Consider the following 20753-nt stretch of genomic DNA (forward strand, 5'->3'; position numbering starts at 1 on the left):
TTTTTTCTCCCTTATTAGGGGGAGAGAGGATTTGTGGTATGTCGAGTGCTGGCTGAAAGGCAAAGTCTTTGGGGTAACCGTAAGTTTGTGTCTTTGCTATCGCCCAGCTTACGCTTGAGTGCTCGGTGGCAGTGCCAATGCTTGCTTTTTCCTTCGCCGGTGGAGGGAGAGGGAATTGCTGCTTGCTGCCGCTTATGCACGGGAGGGAGGGGAGCTGGACATTTAACTGTCGTACATTTCTTGGGGCACTTCTCTGTTTTCGTGGATGTTTGTGGAAAAAAAAAAGCATTTCAGGATTTATATTGTATACGTTTCTCTGACATTAAATTGGACCTTCGAACAGGGATATTGGTCCCCTCAGGTTCGGGATTAACCCATCCTTTTTGTACTGGTCAACCCTTCCGCAGGAGAGATCCCAATGTTTCAGAAATCTGAACCCGTGCCCCCTGCACCAATATCTCAGCCCCACGTTCATTGTATTACTCTCATTGGCCTATGGCTTTGGCAGCAATCCAGAGATTACTGCTGATTTTCAGCTTCCTACCTAACTCCCTACGTTCTCTCTCAGGACCTGCTACCGTTTCCTACCTCTGTTCTTGATAGCAAAAGTACCATAACTTCCAGCTGGTCACCTGCCCCCTTCAGAATGCTGTGGACCCGATCAGAGACATCCCTGACCCTGGCACATGGGAGGCAAAATACCGCCTAGGTGGTCTTTTTCATGTCCACAGAATCTCCTCTCTGTTCCTCTAACTATGGGATCTCTTATCAGCACTACAGTCCTCTTCTTCCCCTTCTCTCCTTAGCCGCAGACCCAGATTCAATGCCAGAGACCTGATGGCTGTGGCTTCCCCCAGTAGGTCGTCCTCCCCAACATTATCTAAAGTGGTATACTTGTTATTGAGGGTACGACCGCAGGGGTTCTCTACATTGACCACCTATTCCTTTTCCCTTTCCTGGCAGTTACCCAGGTACTTGTTATTGAGGGTATGACCACAGGGGTTCTCTACACTGACCACCTATTCCTTTTCCCTTTCCTGGCAGTCACCCAGGTACTTGCCTCCTGTAACATAGGGGTGACTACCTTCCTGTAGCTTCTGTCTCTCAGCTCGTCATGCTCCTGTGTGAGCCAAAGGTCATCGAGTTGCAGCTCCAGCTCCTTAACACAGTCTCTAAGGAGCAGCTGCTTCATGCAGATGTACAAACGTTTGTAGTTGTCAGGGAGAATGGCCCTCTGGCAGGCGGGATAAGAACCTGCCTTGTCCTGGTCCCGTGTCTGCACATGAGTACTGATCCTAGGTTCCTATTTCATCACCAAATAGTATCATCTTCCCTGCTTTCCGCAGGGTATCTTTCCCTCTCCCTCACCACCCCCCCAGGCACTCAACCCGACTCCCTTGTCTATTCGTACCTGCCTGCAATCTCCCTCCTGTCACTGATCCCTGCAAGCGGGTGAAGTGTTACAGCTGTTCCTTCCCTTTCGCCTTCTCCACTGCTCAGGGCCCCAAGCAGGCCTCCAGCTGAGATGACACTTAGGATCATCATCTGTATCTGGTGTTCCCAGTGTGGCCTCCTCTACATCAGCGTCACCTAATGTAGATAGGGGGACTGCTTCACTGAGCACCTTTAATCCGACCATCACAAATGGCGTGTTTTCCCAGTGGCCACCCATTTTAATTCTACTTCCCATTCCCATTCTGGCACGTCAGTCCATAGCCTTCTGTGCTACCACAATGAGGCTGCTCAGTTTGGAGGAGTAACACCTCATATTCAGTTTCTCTAACTTCTGGGAATTTATATCTCCTTTCTCTCTTTTTCTATCCCCCATTCTATCCCCCATTCCCCCCCTCCCCTTCTTTGCTTCTCGCCTGAACATCACCTCTAGTGCCCCTCCTCCTTCCCTTTCTCCTAAGATCTGCTCTCCTATCAGATTCCTTCTTCTTGAGCCCTTCACCTCTTCCACCTATCACCTTTCAGTGTCGTATGTCATATCCCCTCCCCCACCCACCTACCTTTGCCCCGCACCTAGTTTCACTTATCAGCTGCTAACTTGTACTCCCCCTGCCCCCCTTATTTCAGAAACATAGAAAACCTGCAGCATTATACAGGCCCTTTGGCCCACAATGCTAAATGCTGTGCTGAACATGTTCTTATCTTAGGAATTACCTAGAGTTACCTGTAGCCCTCTATTTTTCTCAGCTCCATGTACCTGTCCAGGAGTCCCTATCGTTTCTGCCTCCACCACCTTGGCTGGCAGCTCATTCCATGCACTCACCACTCTGTGTAAAAGAAAACTTACCCCTGATACGTCCTCTGCATCTAATTCCAAGCACCTTAAAACTGTGTCCTCTTGTGACAACCCTGGGAAAAAGCCTCTGACTATCCACACGATCAATGCCTCTCATCATCTTATACACCTCTATCAGGTCACCTCTCACTCTCCGTCGCTCCATCTATCATTCTGGCCTGCTTGTTTTCCAGTCCTATTAAAAATCTTAGCCTGAAACGTTGGCTGTTCATTCCTCTCAGTGGGCGCTGTCCAACCTGCTGAGTTCTCCTAGCATTTTGTGTGTGTTGCTCAACTTTTTCAGCATCTGCAGAATCTCTTGTGTTTAGTGCCTAAGGGCTTTTAAAAATGATTTTTATAATGCTTTTCAGTGGATGGATTGAGATCTCACAGGGATACCAGGGTCTGCTCAGGTTTTTCATTTTTATCCTAATTTGTGTTGTTTTGACTGGAATACACAGCTCCCCCTGGTGTCCTGATGCACAGTTTCATGGCAACGCCCCTGAGGGTTATTGATCTAGCAAACTTCCTAGATTACTATCTCCTCCACACTAATTCAAGAGCACTGAGAACTCCTGCATTCCAATTAAACTACATCCTAATATATTAATATCAACTACCCCTGACCAGCAATCGTATCACCTTGGCTCAATAAATCAGTCTGTTCCCCTGTAATCTACTAGTCTATCATGCCATGTATTAAATAGCTACTAGATCAGATAGAATAGGCTCTTCCCGTCTTGAGTCACGTTGCTGATTTAGGTCACGAGCACTGTGGTTGTAACTTGTGCCAATATCATTTGAAAAGTGAAACCCAACACTAAAATACTTCCCGTTAACTTTTTTTGAATGTTTGTTACTGGAAAAGTTGTCCCTGCACATTCCTGTCTGAGGCACACTTAAACTAAGTAGTGTTTCTGTTTTCCCAATAACTATTTAGGAAGGTGGACTAAAATCACGCTCAAGTCGAAACACTTCTTTCATTAAAACACCACTGAATGGTATCACAGCACTTTGCTGCAGGGTGGATAACTTCGCTGCTAGGCAACTTTCCTCATGGATAATGATGGGATTACATGACTCCAAAAAGTTTATCCTTGCTCAGTAGCTATAGAGAAATACAGTACTGTGCTGTTTTCTTGTTTTCTCAGAACAAATCTAGAGAGGCTAAATTGGAAAAGGAGCAGCAAAGTAAGTTGTTTGAGGAGGAGAAAATGCGCGTTGCTCGGATTCGTCAGCAGCAGTTGGAGGTGCAGCAGTTCCGTATCTTTGAAGAGCAGCTTAAGAAGCAGGACCTGGTGAAGGAAAAGCAGAAAGAGATAAAGTCACACATGACGGAACGGAGCGATGGAGGGATGTTGACATGCACCGCTGCTGCCTATGGAAGTTCTGAACCTTCCCTTCTTCCCCCGATGGGAGCTAATGCTGCCGGACAGATGCCAGGTGATGCCCAGCCAGGATGGTGCCCTCCTGTGGACAGGTCCCTCAAGCCACAGAGCACCCCGAGTAGTAAGTGAGCCTTCTCTGATTTTCAGATGGACTATTTCCGACTGCCCCCTTAACTCTGCTTGTCTGTCTTGCAACCATACTTGCCCATCATCAATCAGGGCAGAAGTTTGTGCAGAGCAAGAATGACAACAGAGTAGTATGATTAAATGTTTTTACTCAGTCGTGTTAGTAGCAGTACATGCTGGGCAATGTCCAGAGTTGCACGTTGTATTGGAGGGATAGGAAAGTAGGCAGAGGGGGTGGCGTGGCTCTGCTGGTAAAGATGTGACATAGGATTGGAAGATGTTAAATCCTTGTGGGTTGAGTTAAGAAACAGCAAAGGTAATAGGACCCTGATGGTAGTTATGTACAGGCCTTCCAACAGTAGGTGGGATGTGGACCACAGATTACAACGGGATATAGAAAAGACATGTCAAAAGGGCAATGTTAAGATATTCATGGGAGATTTTAACATGCAGTTTGATTTGGAAAATCAGATTGGTAATATATCTCAAGAAAGTGATTTTGTTGAATTCCTTCATTGATCTTTCATGAAGCATGGCATGGTGTCAGAAGACTGGAAAATTGTAAATGTCACTCCACCCTTTAAGAAAGGAGGAAGGCAGCAGAAAGGAGATTATAGACCAGCTAGCCTGATCTCAGTGGCTGGGAAAAAGTTGGAGTCAATTGATAAGGATGAGGTTATGGAGTTCTTGGTGACACAGGACAAGAGAAGTCAAACTTAGTGTGGCTTCCTTAAGGGAATATCTTGCCTGATGAACCTGTTGGAATTTTTTGAGGGGATTACTAGTAGGGTAGGTAAAGGGGATGCAGTGGATGTTGTATATTTGGAAGTTCAGAAGGCCTTTGACAAGGTGTCACACATGAATCAACTTAAGAGCCCATGGTATTATAGGAAAGTTACTGGCATGGTTAGAACATTGGCTGATTGGTAGGAGGCAGCTAGTAGGAATAAAAAGATCCTTTTCTGGTTGGCTGCCAGTGACTAAGTGTTATTCAACAGGGGTTGGTGTTAAGAATCTTTTTATGCTGTATATAGTTGATGGAATAGATGGCTGTGTTGCCAGTTTTGAAGATGATACGAAGATTGGTGGAGGGGCACGTTGTACTGAGGAAACAGGAAGGCTGAAGAAGGACTTAGACAGATTTGGAAATTGGGGAGAAAATCCAAAATTCTGAGATGCAAAGGGACTTGGGAGTCATTGTGCAGAACACCCTAAGGTTTAACTTGCAGGTCGAGTCGGTGGTGAGGAAGCCAAATGCAACGTTAGTATTTATTTCAAGAGTTCTAGAATATAAGAGCAGGAATGTGATGCTGAGGCTTGTACAAGCCTCACCTTGAGTATTGTGAACAGTTTTTGGCTCCTGGTCTAAGAAAAGATGTGCTGGCATTGGAGAGGATTCAGAGGAGGCTCACAAGGGTGATTCTGAGAATGAAAGTGCGATTACATGAGGAATGTTTGATGGCTTTGGGTCTGTGCTAGCTTTAGATAGGGGGGTATCTCAATGAAATCTTTTCAATGTTGAAGGGCCTAGGCAGAGTAGATGTGGAAAATATGTCTCCCATGGTAAGGGATTCTAGGACAAGTGAGCAGGCACAGCCTCAGGATAGAGGGGCATCCATTTAAAACAGAAATGCAGAGAAATTTCTTTATCCAGAGATTGGTGGATTTGTGGAATTTGTTACTACAGTCATCTGTGGAGGCTGGGTCATTGGGTGTATTTAAGGCAGAGCTTGATAAGTTCTTGATTGGACACGGCATCAAAGGTTACCAGGAGAAGACAGGGGAGTGATCGTATCAATTAGTAATAGTCGCTATGAAAAATATTACTGATGACTCTAACTCTGCCTAGAGCAGGGCAGATGTTAATATTACTCAAGCAGCTCCCAGATGTTCCTTTTGAGGGTTTGTAATTCACCTGTTTCCCCACCACGACCAGGCAGTGCAGTCTACATTACAACTGGCTGCATGAGAGAATGACTTCTCAACCCCCTCCTCACTTCCTACCAGTTCCTTTATTGATTACCTTAAATCTTGGTCCAATCTCTCTCTCAGAGAGGAGGTAGAGTGACAAGACTCAGCAGATTCTGGAAATCCAGAGCAGTGCAGGCAAAATGCTGGAGGAACTCAGCAAGTCAGGCAGCATCTATGGAGATGAATGATCAGTCAACATTTTGATCCAAGACCCTTCAGCAGTACTGGAAAGAAGCCAAAATTTAAAAAGTGGGAGGTTGGGCGATGGTAAGGAGTACAAGCTGGATGTAGTAGGTGAAACCAGGTGAGGGGGAAGGTGGGTGGACCAGGAAAGGGGTATGTGAGAAGTTGGGAGGTGATATATGGAAGAGGTAAGGGCTGAAAATGTAAGAATCTGAAAAGGAAGGAGAAGAGGCACCAGAGGGAGTTGATTGCAGGTGAGGAGAAAAGAAGGAGTAGGAGGGGAGTCAGAATTTGGAATGGTAAGAGAGGGAAGGGGAAAGAAATTACCGGAAGTTCAGGAATTCAGTTTTTATGCCTTCAGATTGGGTGCTATCCAAGCGGAATATGAGGCATTGGTCGTCCAACCTGAGAGGGGCCTCACTCTGGTAGTAGAAAAGGCCATGGATCAACATGTTGGAATGAACACAGAACATAGAAATTTACAGCACATTACAGCCCTTCGGCCCACAATGTTGTGCCGACCATGTAACCTATTCTAGAAACTGCCCAGAATTTCCCTAGCGCATAGCCACTATTTTCTTAAGCTCCATGTACCTATCTAAGAGGCTCTTAAAAGGCCCTATTGTATCCACTTCCACCACTGCCACTGGCAGTGAATTCCACGCACCCACCACTCACTGTGTGAAAAAACTTGCCCCTGAGATCCCCTCAATACCTATTTCCAAGCACCATAAAACTATGCCCCCTTGTGTTAGCCATTTCAGCCCTGTGAAAAAGCCTCTGGCTATCCACATGATCCACACGGAATGGAAATGGAAGTCGAATTAAAATGGGTGGCCATCAGGAAATCCCGCCTGTTGTGGCAGACGGAACAAAGGTGCTGGACCGAGTGATCCAATCTCAGTTGGATGTCACCGATATCGAGGAGGCCACATCGGGGCACCAGATACAGTAGATGACCCCAAAAAAACGTGCAGGCGAAGTGTTGCCTCTCCAGGAAGTGCAGGTGAGGTGTGATTGGGTGCAAGAGATTTTCGACGAAGATGAGAGGTGTCATTCAGAATGTTCCACTTCCACAGAAAACTGTAGAGGCCAAGTATCTGACTATATTTAAAAACAAAGGATGTAGAAGGATTTCTAGATAAAAAGATATCAGCTGGGATATTGATTACAAAGGATCAGCCAGGACTCTAAAGAAGAGTGGAACTGGAGCAAAGGGCTGAATGACTTGTTGCCTGCTCCTGTTTTCTGTGTTCCCTCTGGTCTTGTCAGAACTGAACACAATTTTCATGAGTGAAATTACTGACTTCTGCACGATCAGCAGCTGAACGCTAAGCCCGGTTCGCACTAATGTGCTCAGTAAGTCTCAGCAGGGTAGTGTGCCAAAACTCCAAGTACAGGCATCAATGTGGGCAAAGTTATCAGTCAGTCTCCATCCACAAGAAGTATACATGCTTTGCTGTTTTGTTGCCTGTTGTGCTCTGTGTTGCTCTACTGAGCATCGTAGGCACACTATGTTGGCGCTGGAATTTATGGCAACATTTGCAGGTTGCTGCCAGCATACCTTTGGGTGTTAACACAAACGAGTTTGAGTCTTGAATCTTGAAGATCGGCGAGATGTGGTCAAAGTTACCACATTCCCAACAAAATCCATAGAAATTACACCAGTTATGATCGATGGCCTGAATGGCCTGTTAATCTTTTATTGGTTTGTTAATATCACATGCACTGAAATACAGGGATACTCTTTTGTTTGCATACATCCAGTCGCATCTTTCCATGCATAAGTGCATCACCATACAAAAATACATCCTCTTTATGAAATGGGTACTTTATGAAGTATAAATATGAAATCATTCTTTCATACACATTGAAAACATTTGAACACCATAGAACTCCATTGTTGGTCTTTGTTAAAGGTAGTAGTTACTGATAAATACATGTGCAGCACATTTTGATTTTTTTTTCTGTTTTAGCTCAGAGTTATCCTGAGTTTTGAGTATTGATGAAGAATGGAAATAACTACATCATTTTTCCTCTTATGAGGATTATTTGAGTGAGCTAAGGCTTTTCTCTTTGGAGCGAAGGGGGATGAGAGCTGATTTGATAGATGATAGATGATCGGTGGTGTAGATTAAGTAGACAGTCAGAGACTCCCCACCTCCCCCTCCACCCCCCCCCCCCCCCCGAGGCTGAGGGAGCAAAATTTTAAGGTGATTGAAGGAAATCATAGGGGGAGATATCTGAAGTAAGGTTTTTTTTTAATACAGACCTTAAGACTATAAAACATAGGAGCAGAATTAGGCCATTCAGCCCATCAAGTCTGCTCTGCCATTCCATCATGGCTGATCATGGATCCCACTTAACTCCATACACCTGCCTTCTCACTATATCCTTTGATGCCCTGACCAATCAGGAAACCATCAACTTGCACCTTAAGTATAAGCACGGAATTAGAGAAGACGCGAGTTTACCAATGAAAAGATGTTCAACGTTCAAAGTACATTTATTATCAAAGTATGTATGCATTATACAACCTTGAGATTTTAGCTCCTTACAGGCAGCCACAAAAGAAAGAAACCTCAAAAGAGCCCATTTTGAAAAAAGACCATCAAACACCCAATGCTCGGAGAGAATTTAAAAGAAGTGCAAACAAGGAAAGTAAGCGAGTAGCTTCAGAGCCGAAACACAAAGTCAGATGTCACTGCAGCTGGAGCAGGCCGCAGTCTCGTTTCACCGCAAAGCCGAGTAAGTGTTGCAGAGTAGCAAGTGGAATCGAGTAAAGCTGGCCCTTGCCTGGCCTGCGGTTCCAGCAATCTAGCCTGGTGTTTAAACCATCCAAACATCGTGCCATTCCTCACTCTCGGGGATGCCACGACTCTGCTTTGACCCGGCCTCTGCCTTCTCTTGTCTTGTCCACGCCTTTCTTGCACCTCCAACTCTGCCACGGCTGGGCACCACCCGGGCCATCTTAAACCAGAAACTGCATTTTCTAGTGGACATTATGGATACATTAAACTGATAATGTGAAAGTAATCATTCCATTTTAAAAGTGCTGCAACCAAGGTCTTTAAAATTCTATTGTTACGTTGCTAGAACATAGGGCCTTTCCTACTGTTCTGTGTTCTATGGCCCAAAATGTTGTGACAGACCAGTTAAATTAGTAATTCATTCTGCCTAGACAATTTATATCCTTCTATTCCCTGCAGTCTTGCGACCACCTTTGTTGCATATGCCTCCATTGCTATTCCAGGTAATAAAGTCCAGAAACCCACCACTCCTTGTGTAAAGAAACATGGCTGGCACATCTCCTTTGAACTTACTCTCCTTGCACCTGGATTGAGGTATTTCAACTCTGGGGAAAAGTTTTATAAAACTACAATATAACTTACAGGCTCATGAACTCAATTCCTTCACTACCCAATAGCCATGTTCCATTGCTTTCTGAAAGTGCAGTCACTTTCAGGAAGCTAGAATTGGACGCCAATATCTCTGGATATCAACACTGCCAAAAGATCTTCCCATCAACGAAGTATTCTCTCTTTATGTTTGACCTCCAAAATTCCAACACCTCATATTTGACAGAGTCAAACGCTATCTGCCATTTCTTCACCTGCATCTATAACTGATCTATATCCCACTGTATCCTTTACTAAGTTTCTACACTATCCACAGCACCACCGATCTTCATATTGTCTGCAAGCATACTAAACTCATTCAGCCGCATTTATATCCGTACAATTTACATATATAGAGTCCTGTCCAGCAGGTGACTGTAGATGGATCGGTCACTTCATTGGTCGATTTTACGGGCTTGTCCTTTAATCACCGTTGACCCACTAATCTCGTGCATGTAAGCGTGCATGTTCATTGTTTCCAGGTGACTGAGTCAAGCAAGGACCAAAAAAGTTTAGAGTGGTGGGTGATTGGGAAGTACTGCCAGCAGTAGTGGTAGAGGCAGATGCATCGGGGCCATTTAAGAAACTCTTAGTCATGGATGATAGTGAATTGAGGGCTGTGTGGGAGAGAAAGCTTGGATTGATCTTAGAGTTGATTAAAGGTTGGAACAATGTCATGGGTCGAAGGGCTTGTACTGAGGCTACATCCACACTACGCCAGATAAATCCATAACCGAAGCTTTTTTTCTTCGATTTTACCCTCCGTCCACACTGAAACGGCGTTTTCGTCTCCTGAAACGGGAGCTTTTCAAAAACGCTTTCCAAGGTGGATATTTTTGAAAACGCTACTCTGGCAGATCAGTGTGGATGGCGTAACCGGAGACTTTTGAAAATGTTATCAGACGGCAGCGCGCTATTTCAGTGTTTTCTTGAACGCAACCTAACAATTTTTAGAAGATGGCAACGGGACTGAAGCCAGAAGAGTTAGAAATGTACTCACCAAATACTTTGACCCATAACTTACTGAATAAATAAGTATACTGTACTCACTTTGCCATTTTCTGCCCTTGCTCGTATGAAGGTGGTTTACCTATTTCTGCAAGTACTTCTCTGACAATAGATGTGTAACAGCCTAATGTAATATTGTATGGAAATACAAGATAATACTGATGCAGACATGTTTTATACACTTAACAAGGTGCTTTATTAATGCAACAGAGTTAGTCAGTTTTACAATGTTCGTCGTCAGCCAGGTCAATCTGTCCGTGAACTCCCTGTCAGTTTCCGCTGTACTTTCCAGCGTTTGTTTCTTTTTTAGTTATAAGTTCTCCTGCACGAGAGCCAACAGCTGTCTGTCGTTTTAAGTTTTTCTAGTCTGTAGCTACACAAACGCGAACTTTTACGGCGAGATTCGACACCAAACGTCGCTTGTTTTCGGTAGATGTGTCCTGCCAATGTGCAGGAGGAGGAGATTCACCGAAATCTCCGTTTCAGTGTGGATAGAGATATTTTCAAAAACACACAGTGTGGACGCCTATCGTTTTTACGTGAAACTGGCGTTTTCAAAATGATCTGGTCTAGTGTGGATGTTGCCTGAACTGTACTATTGTATATAATCATTTGTTTTCAAAGCGTTGCTGAATTGAATTGAATGATCTGTATTGTCATTATACATAGGTACAATGAAACTCTGTTTGGCTTCCTCTCAGGCAATCAAGCAAAGCAGTAGATAAAAACAAGATAGTAATAGAAAAACAGTGTTAAATAGATCAGTAGCAGAAAATAAGTTGCAACAGCACCAGAATATCACAGTAATGCACAAAGTGCCGTTAGTGCAAGTATTTGAGTCCTTGTGTGTGCTCACAGTTTCAGTCACTGTTCTATGGGAGTGGTGTGATGGAGGCCACAGCTCTGGGGTAGAAGCTGTTCCTCAGTCTATCTGTTCTGGCTTTTAGTGTCCTGAACCTTGTGCTGGACGGCAGCGAGTCAAACAGGGAGTGGCCGGGGTGTGTGGTGTCTCTGGTTATGCTGATTGCTTTCCAACTGAGCCTGCTGGAATAGATGGTGTCCAGTCCTGGGTGCTCCATCCTGACAGTTCGCTGGGCCGCCTTCACCATGCGATGCAGGTCTTGTCGCTCAGCGGCTGTGCAGCTGGCATACCACACTGTGGCACTGTTGGTCTGGATGGTTTCAACAGCTTCTGTGAGAGTTTGGCCTGTGTCAGCTTTCTGAGGAAGAAGAGTCTGAGCTGAGCTGAGCTCTCCAGAATGGTGTTGACAGTAGAGTGGTGTGTATGCACTGTACTGCTACTGCAAGACAACACGTTTCACATCATACGGGAGAGTGATAATAAACCTGATTCTGGCATCGCACTGAGCTCTTCAAAACACAGCTGCTCACATTGTTCTGAATCCATGTTGCATGGGCCATTCTAGCCAAAGAGGGTTTCACTGTTATAAATAAAATTAGTATCGCCAGAACTATCATTCACCATTCCGCATTGAATTGAAAGCATGCCAGACTTGGCATGATCACTTCTAAACCCCCTCCAATGCATGCTGAACAAATGGAAGTCATTGTTTTATTGGAAGTGTACAGCTGTTTGCTACTTAATGTTTTCCAGAGCAAAATGTCGATGGGCTTCAGCATGTGGTTCTACCAAAGAATCTTTGCCAACAGTTTTTGATGCAGGCTGATTCAAATACAGCGCGAGGAATAGAAACCTGTGGTATTCTTTGTGGGAAACTGGTAAGATTTAAAAAAAAATTATACCATTGGCTTCTGGTGCTGCTTTCCCCTCTTCCCTTTGATTTGTATCTGTGTATGTTTAGTTACACTGAATTCTGCAACCTGTCCAGAACAAAAGAACAACGTTAGACAGTAGAGTGAGGCGTATGTCATTCGGCCCCTCCAGCTTTCCACGCTGTCACTCATGGCTGATTGGCCGCTAGCCTTGTCTTCTACGCCTGTTACCTCTCAATTCTCTGACATTTCAAATATTTCTCTTTAAATACCTCCCATGATTAAGCCGTCATATTCCTCCAGGGTAGAGAATTTCATTGTTGTAACCTGTTCTGCATTGATGGGGTAGAGTTTCTTTAGAGTTAGAGAGTGAGAGAGAAGGTGTTAAAGAGGGAGACTGTGTGTGCCCTTTGACCCATTGAGTCTATGCTGATCATTAGCCACCCATTTACAATAATCCTCCATTAATCCTTTTATTTTCTTTCTCCTCTGCCGTGCACCAACACACTAAAGGCAGTTTTCCATGGCCAATTACTCTACCAACCTGCGTGTATGTGGGATGTGGAGTACCTGGAGGAAACTGGTACAGTCACATGGAGAATGTGCAAATTCCACACAGACAGGGTTGAATGCAGTTCTTGACTCAACTAGCTGAGCCGCCATGTCACCTTAGGTTCTCACTGTGGCCTTACAGCACTGGGCTCTGCTAAAGGCATGTGCTTGCCATCCAAGATCTGTACACTGGCAAAGAAACTGTGGTGAAGTAAGTGCTGAGGCAGGAAAGTTGGTTGTGGAGCTTTAGACTAGTTCTTGATCAACTCTGAATGACCATTGTAATGTTTTTTTTAAAATTCACTTTGCATACAGCCTACGGGTAAAAAAAGATTGCTGTAAATTCTGTGATGCTTTGCAAGCCCCATGAACACAGTGATTCACAATGAGTGTGTGGCTACAGCTGAATCCTCAACAGTAATGAGCTGATCTAGACTCATTGAAATATGAGCTCCCACTACACTATCCAGATGCTGGGTGGCTTCTGCACCTGCTGCATCTGATAGCATAACGGGTGCTAATAGAGTTGCCCAAAACTTAAATACTGAAAAGAATGGTTTCACAAGCTGTGCAGTGTTAGTGTTGCACTAGTGAATACATCCCACACTGGTGATCAGGTAGGTTTTTGAGCATTTCATGATTCTTGCCCATCAATGACACAAAAGTTGGTTGTATTGTGGATAGTGTAGAAGGTTGTCATAGGTTACAATGGGACGTTGATAGCATGCAGAGCTGTGGAGGGAAGTTCAATTCAGAAAGATGTGAAGTCGAGCTTGAAGGCAGAGTACAAGATTGACCATGTGAAGGAACAGAAGGATCTAGGGATCCATGTCCTTAGATTGCTCAAAGTTGCTACACAAGTTGATTAAGAATGCACATGGAGTGTTGGCCTTCATTAGTCAGGGGATTAAGTTCAAGAGCCACAAGGTAATGTCGCAGTTGAATGGAACTTTGACATTCTTGGTGTATTGTGCTCAGTTCTGGTCATCTCATTATAGGAAGGATGTGGAAGCTTTAGAGAGGGTGCAGAGCAGATTTACCAGGTGCTGCCTGGATTAGTGGCGACTTGATAAAGGTGCACAAGATGATAATGAGCAGTCAGAGATTTTTTACCAGGGTAGAAATGGCTAATATGAGGGGCATAATTTTAAGGTGATTTTAAGAGGAAACTATAGGAGGGATATCAGCTGTAGATTTCTTACACAGAAAGTTGTAGATGTGTGAAAAATATTGCCAGGGCTGACACATTAGGGAGATTTAAAGACTATTAGATAGGGATGTGAATGAAAGGAAAATGGAGGGCTATGGGTGAGGGAGGGTTTGGATTGATTTTAGTTGGGTAAGGGGTCAATACAAAATCATGTACTATAGGCCCTGTATTGTGCTGTAATGTTCTCTGTTTATCAGTCTTCATGAAGTTGGTGTGCAGCCTACACTGGAATTAATAATCTTGTGTGTCATGATTCCTGGGATCTATTTCATTTAGGCCTAAACCATCTAGACTGTTGTAACTTGGATTTGTCATGTCACTGGACTGCTTTAGTAAAATTGTTTTAATATTGATGCTGATTGCTCCAATATTCCACTTGCAGACGCATGACGAGTTTATGGTTACACATGTGATAATACCTAAGCAATCAGGGGGACCGGATTACTGTGACACAGAGAATGAAGAGGAACTATTTACTATTCAGAATAAACATGGCCTTATCACTCTGGGTTGGATCCACGTAAGTACATAAAATGAATGCTTTGGGAATAGTAGGGGATTTCAACTCTGCTAATATTATCTCTGACACAATCAGATTAAAAATTTCTGCATTCTAAACGTATTCAGGAAGAGTTCTTTAGCCTGTAGTAAGCTTAAGGAGTGCACAAGTGAGGCTGCTGGATGGAAGGGTTATCAGTGGGAAGGGAAGGAGGGCACAGTTCAGGGTTTTGGATTTTTCTCACAAGAGCATTTTGCTTTTTGAATTAAATGTGTTTAAAACCTACTTATAGACCCATCCAACACAGACTGCATTTCTTTCAAGTGTGGATCTTCATACTCATTGCTCCTATCAGCTGATGTTGCCGGAGTCCATTGCAATTGTTTGTGCTCCCAAACACAATGAGTAAGTATACATATAAATATGAAGCCAGTGGTTATTTATGCCTTTACGCTCATGCTAGTGGTTGTGATTTGGAAACCGAGACAGGTTTTGCAAACGTTGCCTGCCGGTGTAGAGCCTTTGCCTGCTGGTGGCAAGTCTTGCCGATTGGATTGTGCTGCCTCTGGTTGCAGTGACACTCTCACTTCAAGTGTTGATGTTAGGAGTGCAAAATGCACCATGGAATTGTTTATGATATTGGATGAGCTGTCATCGTCTGGTTTTCCTCTTGAATGGTTATAAAGGGACATGATTTCAAAGGAAGCACCCGAGGCCCCTCCATTTAAGCAGGTGATTTGGCTCTTCAACACTGAGAGATTGCCCAATCACAGTACTGCCTATGCTTTGAAAGTACTTCATTGTTACAGTGTAATTTTGGGCAACCTGAACATAACAGATGCTAAATAAACACATATTCTTTCAACCATAAATTTGCTTGATTTGAAGCGTGGGTAGCCATCAGATTTATGATGTATGCTGTTGCCAGCAGACTTTTCTTTCAACAGTTAGGACCTATGGAATAACACCGAGAGTGGCTCAAATAAAGAATAAGCTGTGGCCTTTGTACCCCTCTTCCTCCCGTCCACTGCTACCCCAATTATAGTTTCTGAGAGAGAGAGTCCTCTCCTTCCCTTCAGGGCCAGCTTCCAGGGTGGTCTGGAAGTGTTGGGACAGGAAAAGTTATTTTTTTTTTAAATGGTGGCAATATCCATAATTACATTCACTGTATGCCCGGTAATGCGACAGGCCAGCACTGGAAGGTAGGACTCGGTAGCGTAGCCCTTTGTTGATCAGCATGGACAAGTTGGCCTGTATGGCCTCCTTCCGTGTCTCAAAACAATCACGTCAAACTGTGCTGATGCTTAGGATCCAATTGAACTCCCTCCACTTTTCCCTCTTCTGTTGAGCAGTTTGTACTTTATTCCTTTCTGCTTAGTTTACCTAACCTTTCCTTAAACTATCTGTGCTATTTGACCCAACTGTTTACATTCCAAGTATTTTTTTCACCATTCTCTGGAGGTGAATATTTCTTGTAGAAACCCTAGTTAATTTTGGGTTCCTATTGTATATTAATGACAAGTTTTGCTCTTCCCACCAGTGAGGAATGCTCTCCCACGCCCCAGTACTACACCCTCTCCTTCCCGGCCTCTCCCTTTTGTTTATAACATTGTCCTTCCCTCCACCTCTCTCTTTTCATAACTTCCTCCCTCTCTTCATTTTCTGTTTTTGTATCTTTCTCTCTCTCTGTTTTTGCCTGCATTCCTTTCTGAGTCATCTGGACAAGCACTTGAATCGCCAAATGGGAACTTGATGAACCAAATGCGTTAGGTTTTTGCTGGATGTCTGGGTTACAGGCACTGAGCATGGGTCCGTGCTGCAGAAGGAAAAAAAGAAAGAAGGGAGAGATAGTGATAGGGGACTTGATAGTGAGGGGAACAGACAGAAGATTCTGTGGACGTGAACGAGACAGCCGGATGGTGTGTTGCCTCCCAGGTGCGTCAGGGACATCTCTGATCACGTCCACAACATTTTGGAGAGGGAGGGAGAGCAGCCAGATGTCCTAGTGCATATTGATACCAGTGACCTAGGAAGGAAAAGCAATGAGGTCCTGAAAGGTAACTTAGAGAGGTGGAAAGCTGAGAAGCAAGACATCCCGGGTAGTAATTTCTGGATTGCTGCCTGTGCCATGCACTAGTAAGGGTAGAAAAAGGATGATTTGGCAGATAAACGTGTGGCTGAGAAGCTGGTGCAGGGGCAGGGCTTCAGGTTCTTGGATAATTGGGATCTCTTCTGGGGAGGGTATGCCCTGTTCAGAAGTGACAGGTTGCACCTGAACCCGAGGGGGACCAATATTCTTGCGGGCAGGTTTGTTAGAACTGTTTTTTGGGGAGGGTTTAAACTAACTTGGCAGCGGGGGGTGGAAACTGGAGTGAAGGGGCTCAGGAAGGGATGGATGGTAAAAAAGTGAAGATGGTGTGTGGTCAGACTGTCAGGAAGGGCAGGCAGGTGATGGGACTCAGTTGCAGCCAACAGGGTGAGTATCAAGTCATTAGGGATGCAGAGTCAGAAAGGATAGCAAATACAACACTCAAGGTGTTGTAGCTAAATGCATGTAGTATGAGAAATAAGGTGGACGATCTTGTTGCAATATTATAGATTGCCAGGTATGATGTTGTGGCCATCACTAAATCATGGCTAAAGGATGGTTGTAGTTGGGAGCTGAGTGTCCAAGGTCTGGGATGTGGACCACAGGTTAAAGAGGGAAATGGAAAAGGTGAGTCAAAAGGGCAATATTATGGTAGTTATGGAAGTCTTTAACATGCAGGTTGATTGGGAAAATCAAGTTGGTAATGGATCTCAAGAGAGTGAGTTTGTTGAATGCCTAAGAGATAGCTTTTTAGAGCAGTTTGCCATTGAGCCTACTAGGGGATCAGCTATGCTGGATTGGGTGTTATGTAATAAAACAGAAGTGATTAGGGAGCTTGAACACTTAGGAACCAATGGTCACAATATGATTGTGTTCAACTTGAAATTTGATAGTGAGAAATTAAAGTCCAATGTAGCAGTATTTCAGTGGAGTGAGGGAAATTTCAGTGCTATGAGAGAGGAGTTGGCCAAAGTCAGTTGGAAGGAGCTGCTGACAGGGATATCAGTAGAGCAGGATTGGTGTGCGTTTCTGGGAAAGATGACGTGTATTCCAAAAGTGAAGAAATACTCAAATGGTAAAATAGTACAATCATGGTTGACAAGGGAAGTGAAAGCTAAATGCAAAAGCAAGGGCATACAACAAAGCAAAAATTAGCGGGAAGATAGAGTGGGAAGTCTTTAAACCCCTACAGAGAGGAACTAAAAAAATCATTTGAAAGTAAAAGATGAAATATGAAAGCAAGCTAGTAAATAATGTCAAAATGGATCGTAAAAGTTTTTTCAAGTATGTTAAAAATAAAAGAGAAATGAGAGTGGCTATAGGACCGCTAGAAAATGAGGCAGGAGAAATAATAACAGGGGACAAGGAGATGGCTGATGAACTAAATGTATATTTTGCGTTAGTCTTCACTGTGGAAGACACCAGCTGTATGCCTGATGTTGTAGTGTGTGAAGTGGGTGCAGTTACTGTTAAAAGAGAGAAGGTGCTCAAAAAGCTGAAAGACCTAAAGGTACACAAGTCACCCAGACCAGAGGAACTGCACCCTAAGGTTCTGAAAGAGGTGGCTTTAGAGATTGTGGTGGCTCTGGGTCTGAACTCGCTGGAATTCAGAAGTAGGGGATCTCAATGAAAACTTTTGGATGTTGAAAGGCCTAGTCAGAGTGGATGTGGAAAGGATGTTTCCCATGGTGGGAGAGTCTAGGACAAGAGGGCCCAGACTCAGGATAGAAGGGCACCCTTTCAAAACAGAGCTGCAGAGAAATTTCTTTAGCCAAGGGGTGGTGAATTTGTGGAATTTGTTGCCAGATGCAGCTGTGGAGGCCAGGTCGTTGGGTGTATTTAAGGCAGAGATCAGTAGGTTCTTGATTGGGCATGGCATCAATGGTTACGGGGGGAAGACTGGGAAATGGGGTTGAGGAGACAGGAAAAAAAGGATCAGCCATGATTGAATGGCGGAGCGGACTTGATGGACCAGATGGCCCAGTTCTGCTCCTATGTCTTATGGTCTATGTCATGACCATGATAGGCAGAAAGAGCTACTTTGGTGCTGTATAACTGACTATTTGCTCTGCAAGGTTCCAAAGCTGATTTGTGTATTGATCCTTATTTCCTGTGTAGAATGGGATTACGGGTTATTACAATAGACCAAGGTAACTACTGGCCTTGCAGACTAGCAGTTATTGTTTTAATTGCAAATTTGTAGACTGTATGCATTTACTTTTCAAGTGACTGATGCTTTCCATTCTGACATTGTTAACTTGAATTGTTATCAATAATTAATTACTTCACTTGGTCTTGAAGAATACCTTCATTTCTTTTTGACCAGTGTTTGATACTTTCTAGGACTGCAGCCTTCCGCCTTACTCCTGCAGGGATGCTGGAAATTTCCTCCTGCCGAAAGAAAGGGTTTCATCCACATTCTAAAGAGCCAGCTCTATACCAAGTATGTGTTTAATATTATCATATAGAATTACTATTTCTTGCTGTGAGCAGTTGTAAAAAGAAGAGGTAACCATAAGACCATAGGAGCAGAATTTGGCCATTCAGCCCATCAAGTTTGCTTCAACATTTCGTCATGTCTGATTCATTTTGCACTCAGTCCCAGTCTCCTGCCTTCTGCCCATATCCCTTCAAGAATCTGTCCCCCTCTGCCTTTAATATGCCCAATGACTTGGCCTCCACAGCTGCTTGTGGCAACAAATTCCCCAGGTTCACTGCTCTCTGGCTAAAGAAATGCCTCCTCATCTCCATTGCAAATGGACATCCTTCTATTCTGAGACTTTGTTTTCTGATCTTAGACTCCCCCACCATAAGAAACATCCCCTCTCCATCCACTCTTTGAGGCCTTTCAACATTCAATAGGTTTCAATGAGATCTCCCCTCATAATTCTGAATTCCAGTGACTATAGGCCCAAGAGCCATCAAGTGCTGCTCATATGATAAGCCTTTCAATCCTGGAGTCATTTGGAAACAGTAAAGCCATTTTACTACTTTTGCTTACTATGTCTTTCAACAAGATCATGGCAGATTTTTAACCTCTGTGTCACTTTGCTGCTCTATTCCCATGTCCTTCATGTTAGTATACAGATAACTATTGATCCCTGTCTTAAATTGCTCAATGACTTTCTTTCTTAGTTTGAGAATTTCAAAGATTCACCATTCTCTAGGTGAACTGACACTTCCCTCTGTTCCCTAGTACTAGACACCCCAGTAAAGAGTAAACAAGTCCCTGTATCCTCTCCATTTTACCCAATAAGAATTTAATATATTTTAATCAATTTTAATTCAATAACTGAGGTTGGAATGTTATCTTCCAAAGGTTTCTTTGAGTTAAAAAAAAGACTATATAGAGCTGTGTATATCTGACTTGCCTAATCTTCTTAGCATGGTGGGCCTTCTTGTGCTGGGTGTGGCTCTCAGACTCCTTCCTTCCTCAGTGACCAGTCAAAGTGTCAGACTAGCAGCCTTTTGTTGGCTCTTTCAAATGCATTACCAGCCGTGGAGCGGAGTGTAAATTTGCTGCATGTCCCCTGACATTAGACTTTGGTGTTCATTTAGACCTGTGATTTAAGGCTTGACTTAGTCCAGAACATGTCATGGCATTCCATTCAACAGGGATTTTCCCTGTGTTACACAGAAGGGACGTATTATGTAGATTCTGCACCAGCTCAGAAATTGGGATCTGAAGCCATATGGATTAAAATGGGTATTAATGTTGCATATTAAGAGGCAAAGGGCAAATTGAGCTTCTTAGTCTGAATTGTTTTGATTTAGATTATGCCATTAATCATTTCTGTTTTCCTCTTAAAATTTATTGAAGTATTATTATCTATTACTACAATTTTAATATTTTTGATTTTAAATGTCTGCACAGTGGTAACTTAACACAGGAAAATGTTGTATGGAACATGACACTGGGATAGGAACTTGCTGGCAAATGTTAGCAAATCTGAATTGACTTGTTGACATGTGCATACCCATAAGTATAGGAAAGATTGAGGATCTGTTGAAATACCAAGTCCTGCAACTTGCAGTGTGTTTTTTTTTTGGGCTCTTCCAAATGCATTGCCAACTGTGGAGTGGAGCGTAAATTTGCTGCATGTCCCCCGACGTTAGACTTTGCTGTTCATATAGACCTGGCAGGGGGGAAGCAAGTCCACTGAAGGAGAAGAATGAGTCTGATGGAAGGATAAATAATGGCTACAATTATTATTTTAAAGACTTGCATTTTCAGTAATTTAGAAATAGATTTTATGGAAGCCAGAGGCAGTCAGAAACAATAATTTATGATGGATTTGGCATCCAGTT

The 20753-nt window shown here is 43.7% G+C and overlaps 1 protein-coding gene across 7 annotated transcripts in view; it reads left to right on the top strand.

Moving 5' to 3' along the window:
- Nucleotides 1-20753, top strand: part of stambpl1 (STAM binding protein-like 1) — a 62422-nt gene that overhangs the window by 39741 nt on the left and 1928 nt on the right. For 6 of the 7 annotated variants that reach the window (XM_059947470.1, XM_059947471.1, XM_059947474.1 and 3 more), the window contains exons 6-10: nt 3439-3796; nt 11977-12101; nt 14240-14377; nt 14649-14761; nt 18789-18888. In XM_059947470.1, coding sequence (XP_059803453.1) covers nt 3439-3796; nt 11977-12101; nt 14240-14377; nt 14649-14761; nt 18789-18888 — 834 coding nt within the window. Of the gene's footprint in view, nt 1-3438; nt 3797-11976; nt 12102-14239; nt 14378-14648; nt 14762-18771; nt 18889-20753 lie in introns of those variants that run through there. The other variant, XM_059947472.1, reaches the window with a different exon arrangement.

Source organism: Hypanus sabinus, chromosome 22, assembly GCF_030144855.1.
Source record: "Hypanus sabinus isolate sHypSab1 chromosome 22, sHypSab1.hap1, whole genome shotgun sequence".
In the NCBI taxonomy this organism is placed as follows: Eukaryota; Metazoa; Chordata; class Chondrichthyes; order Myliobatiformes; family Dasyatidae; genus Hypanus; species Hypanus sabinus.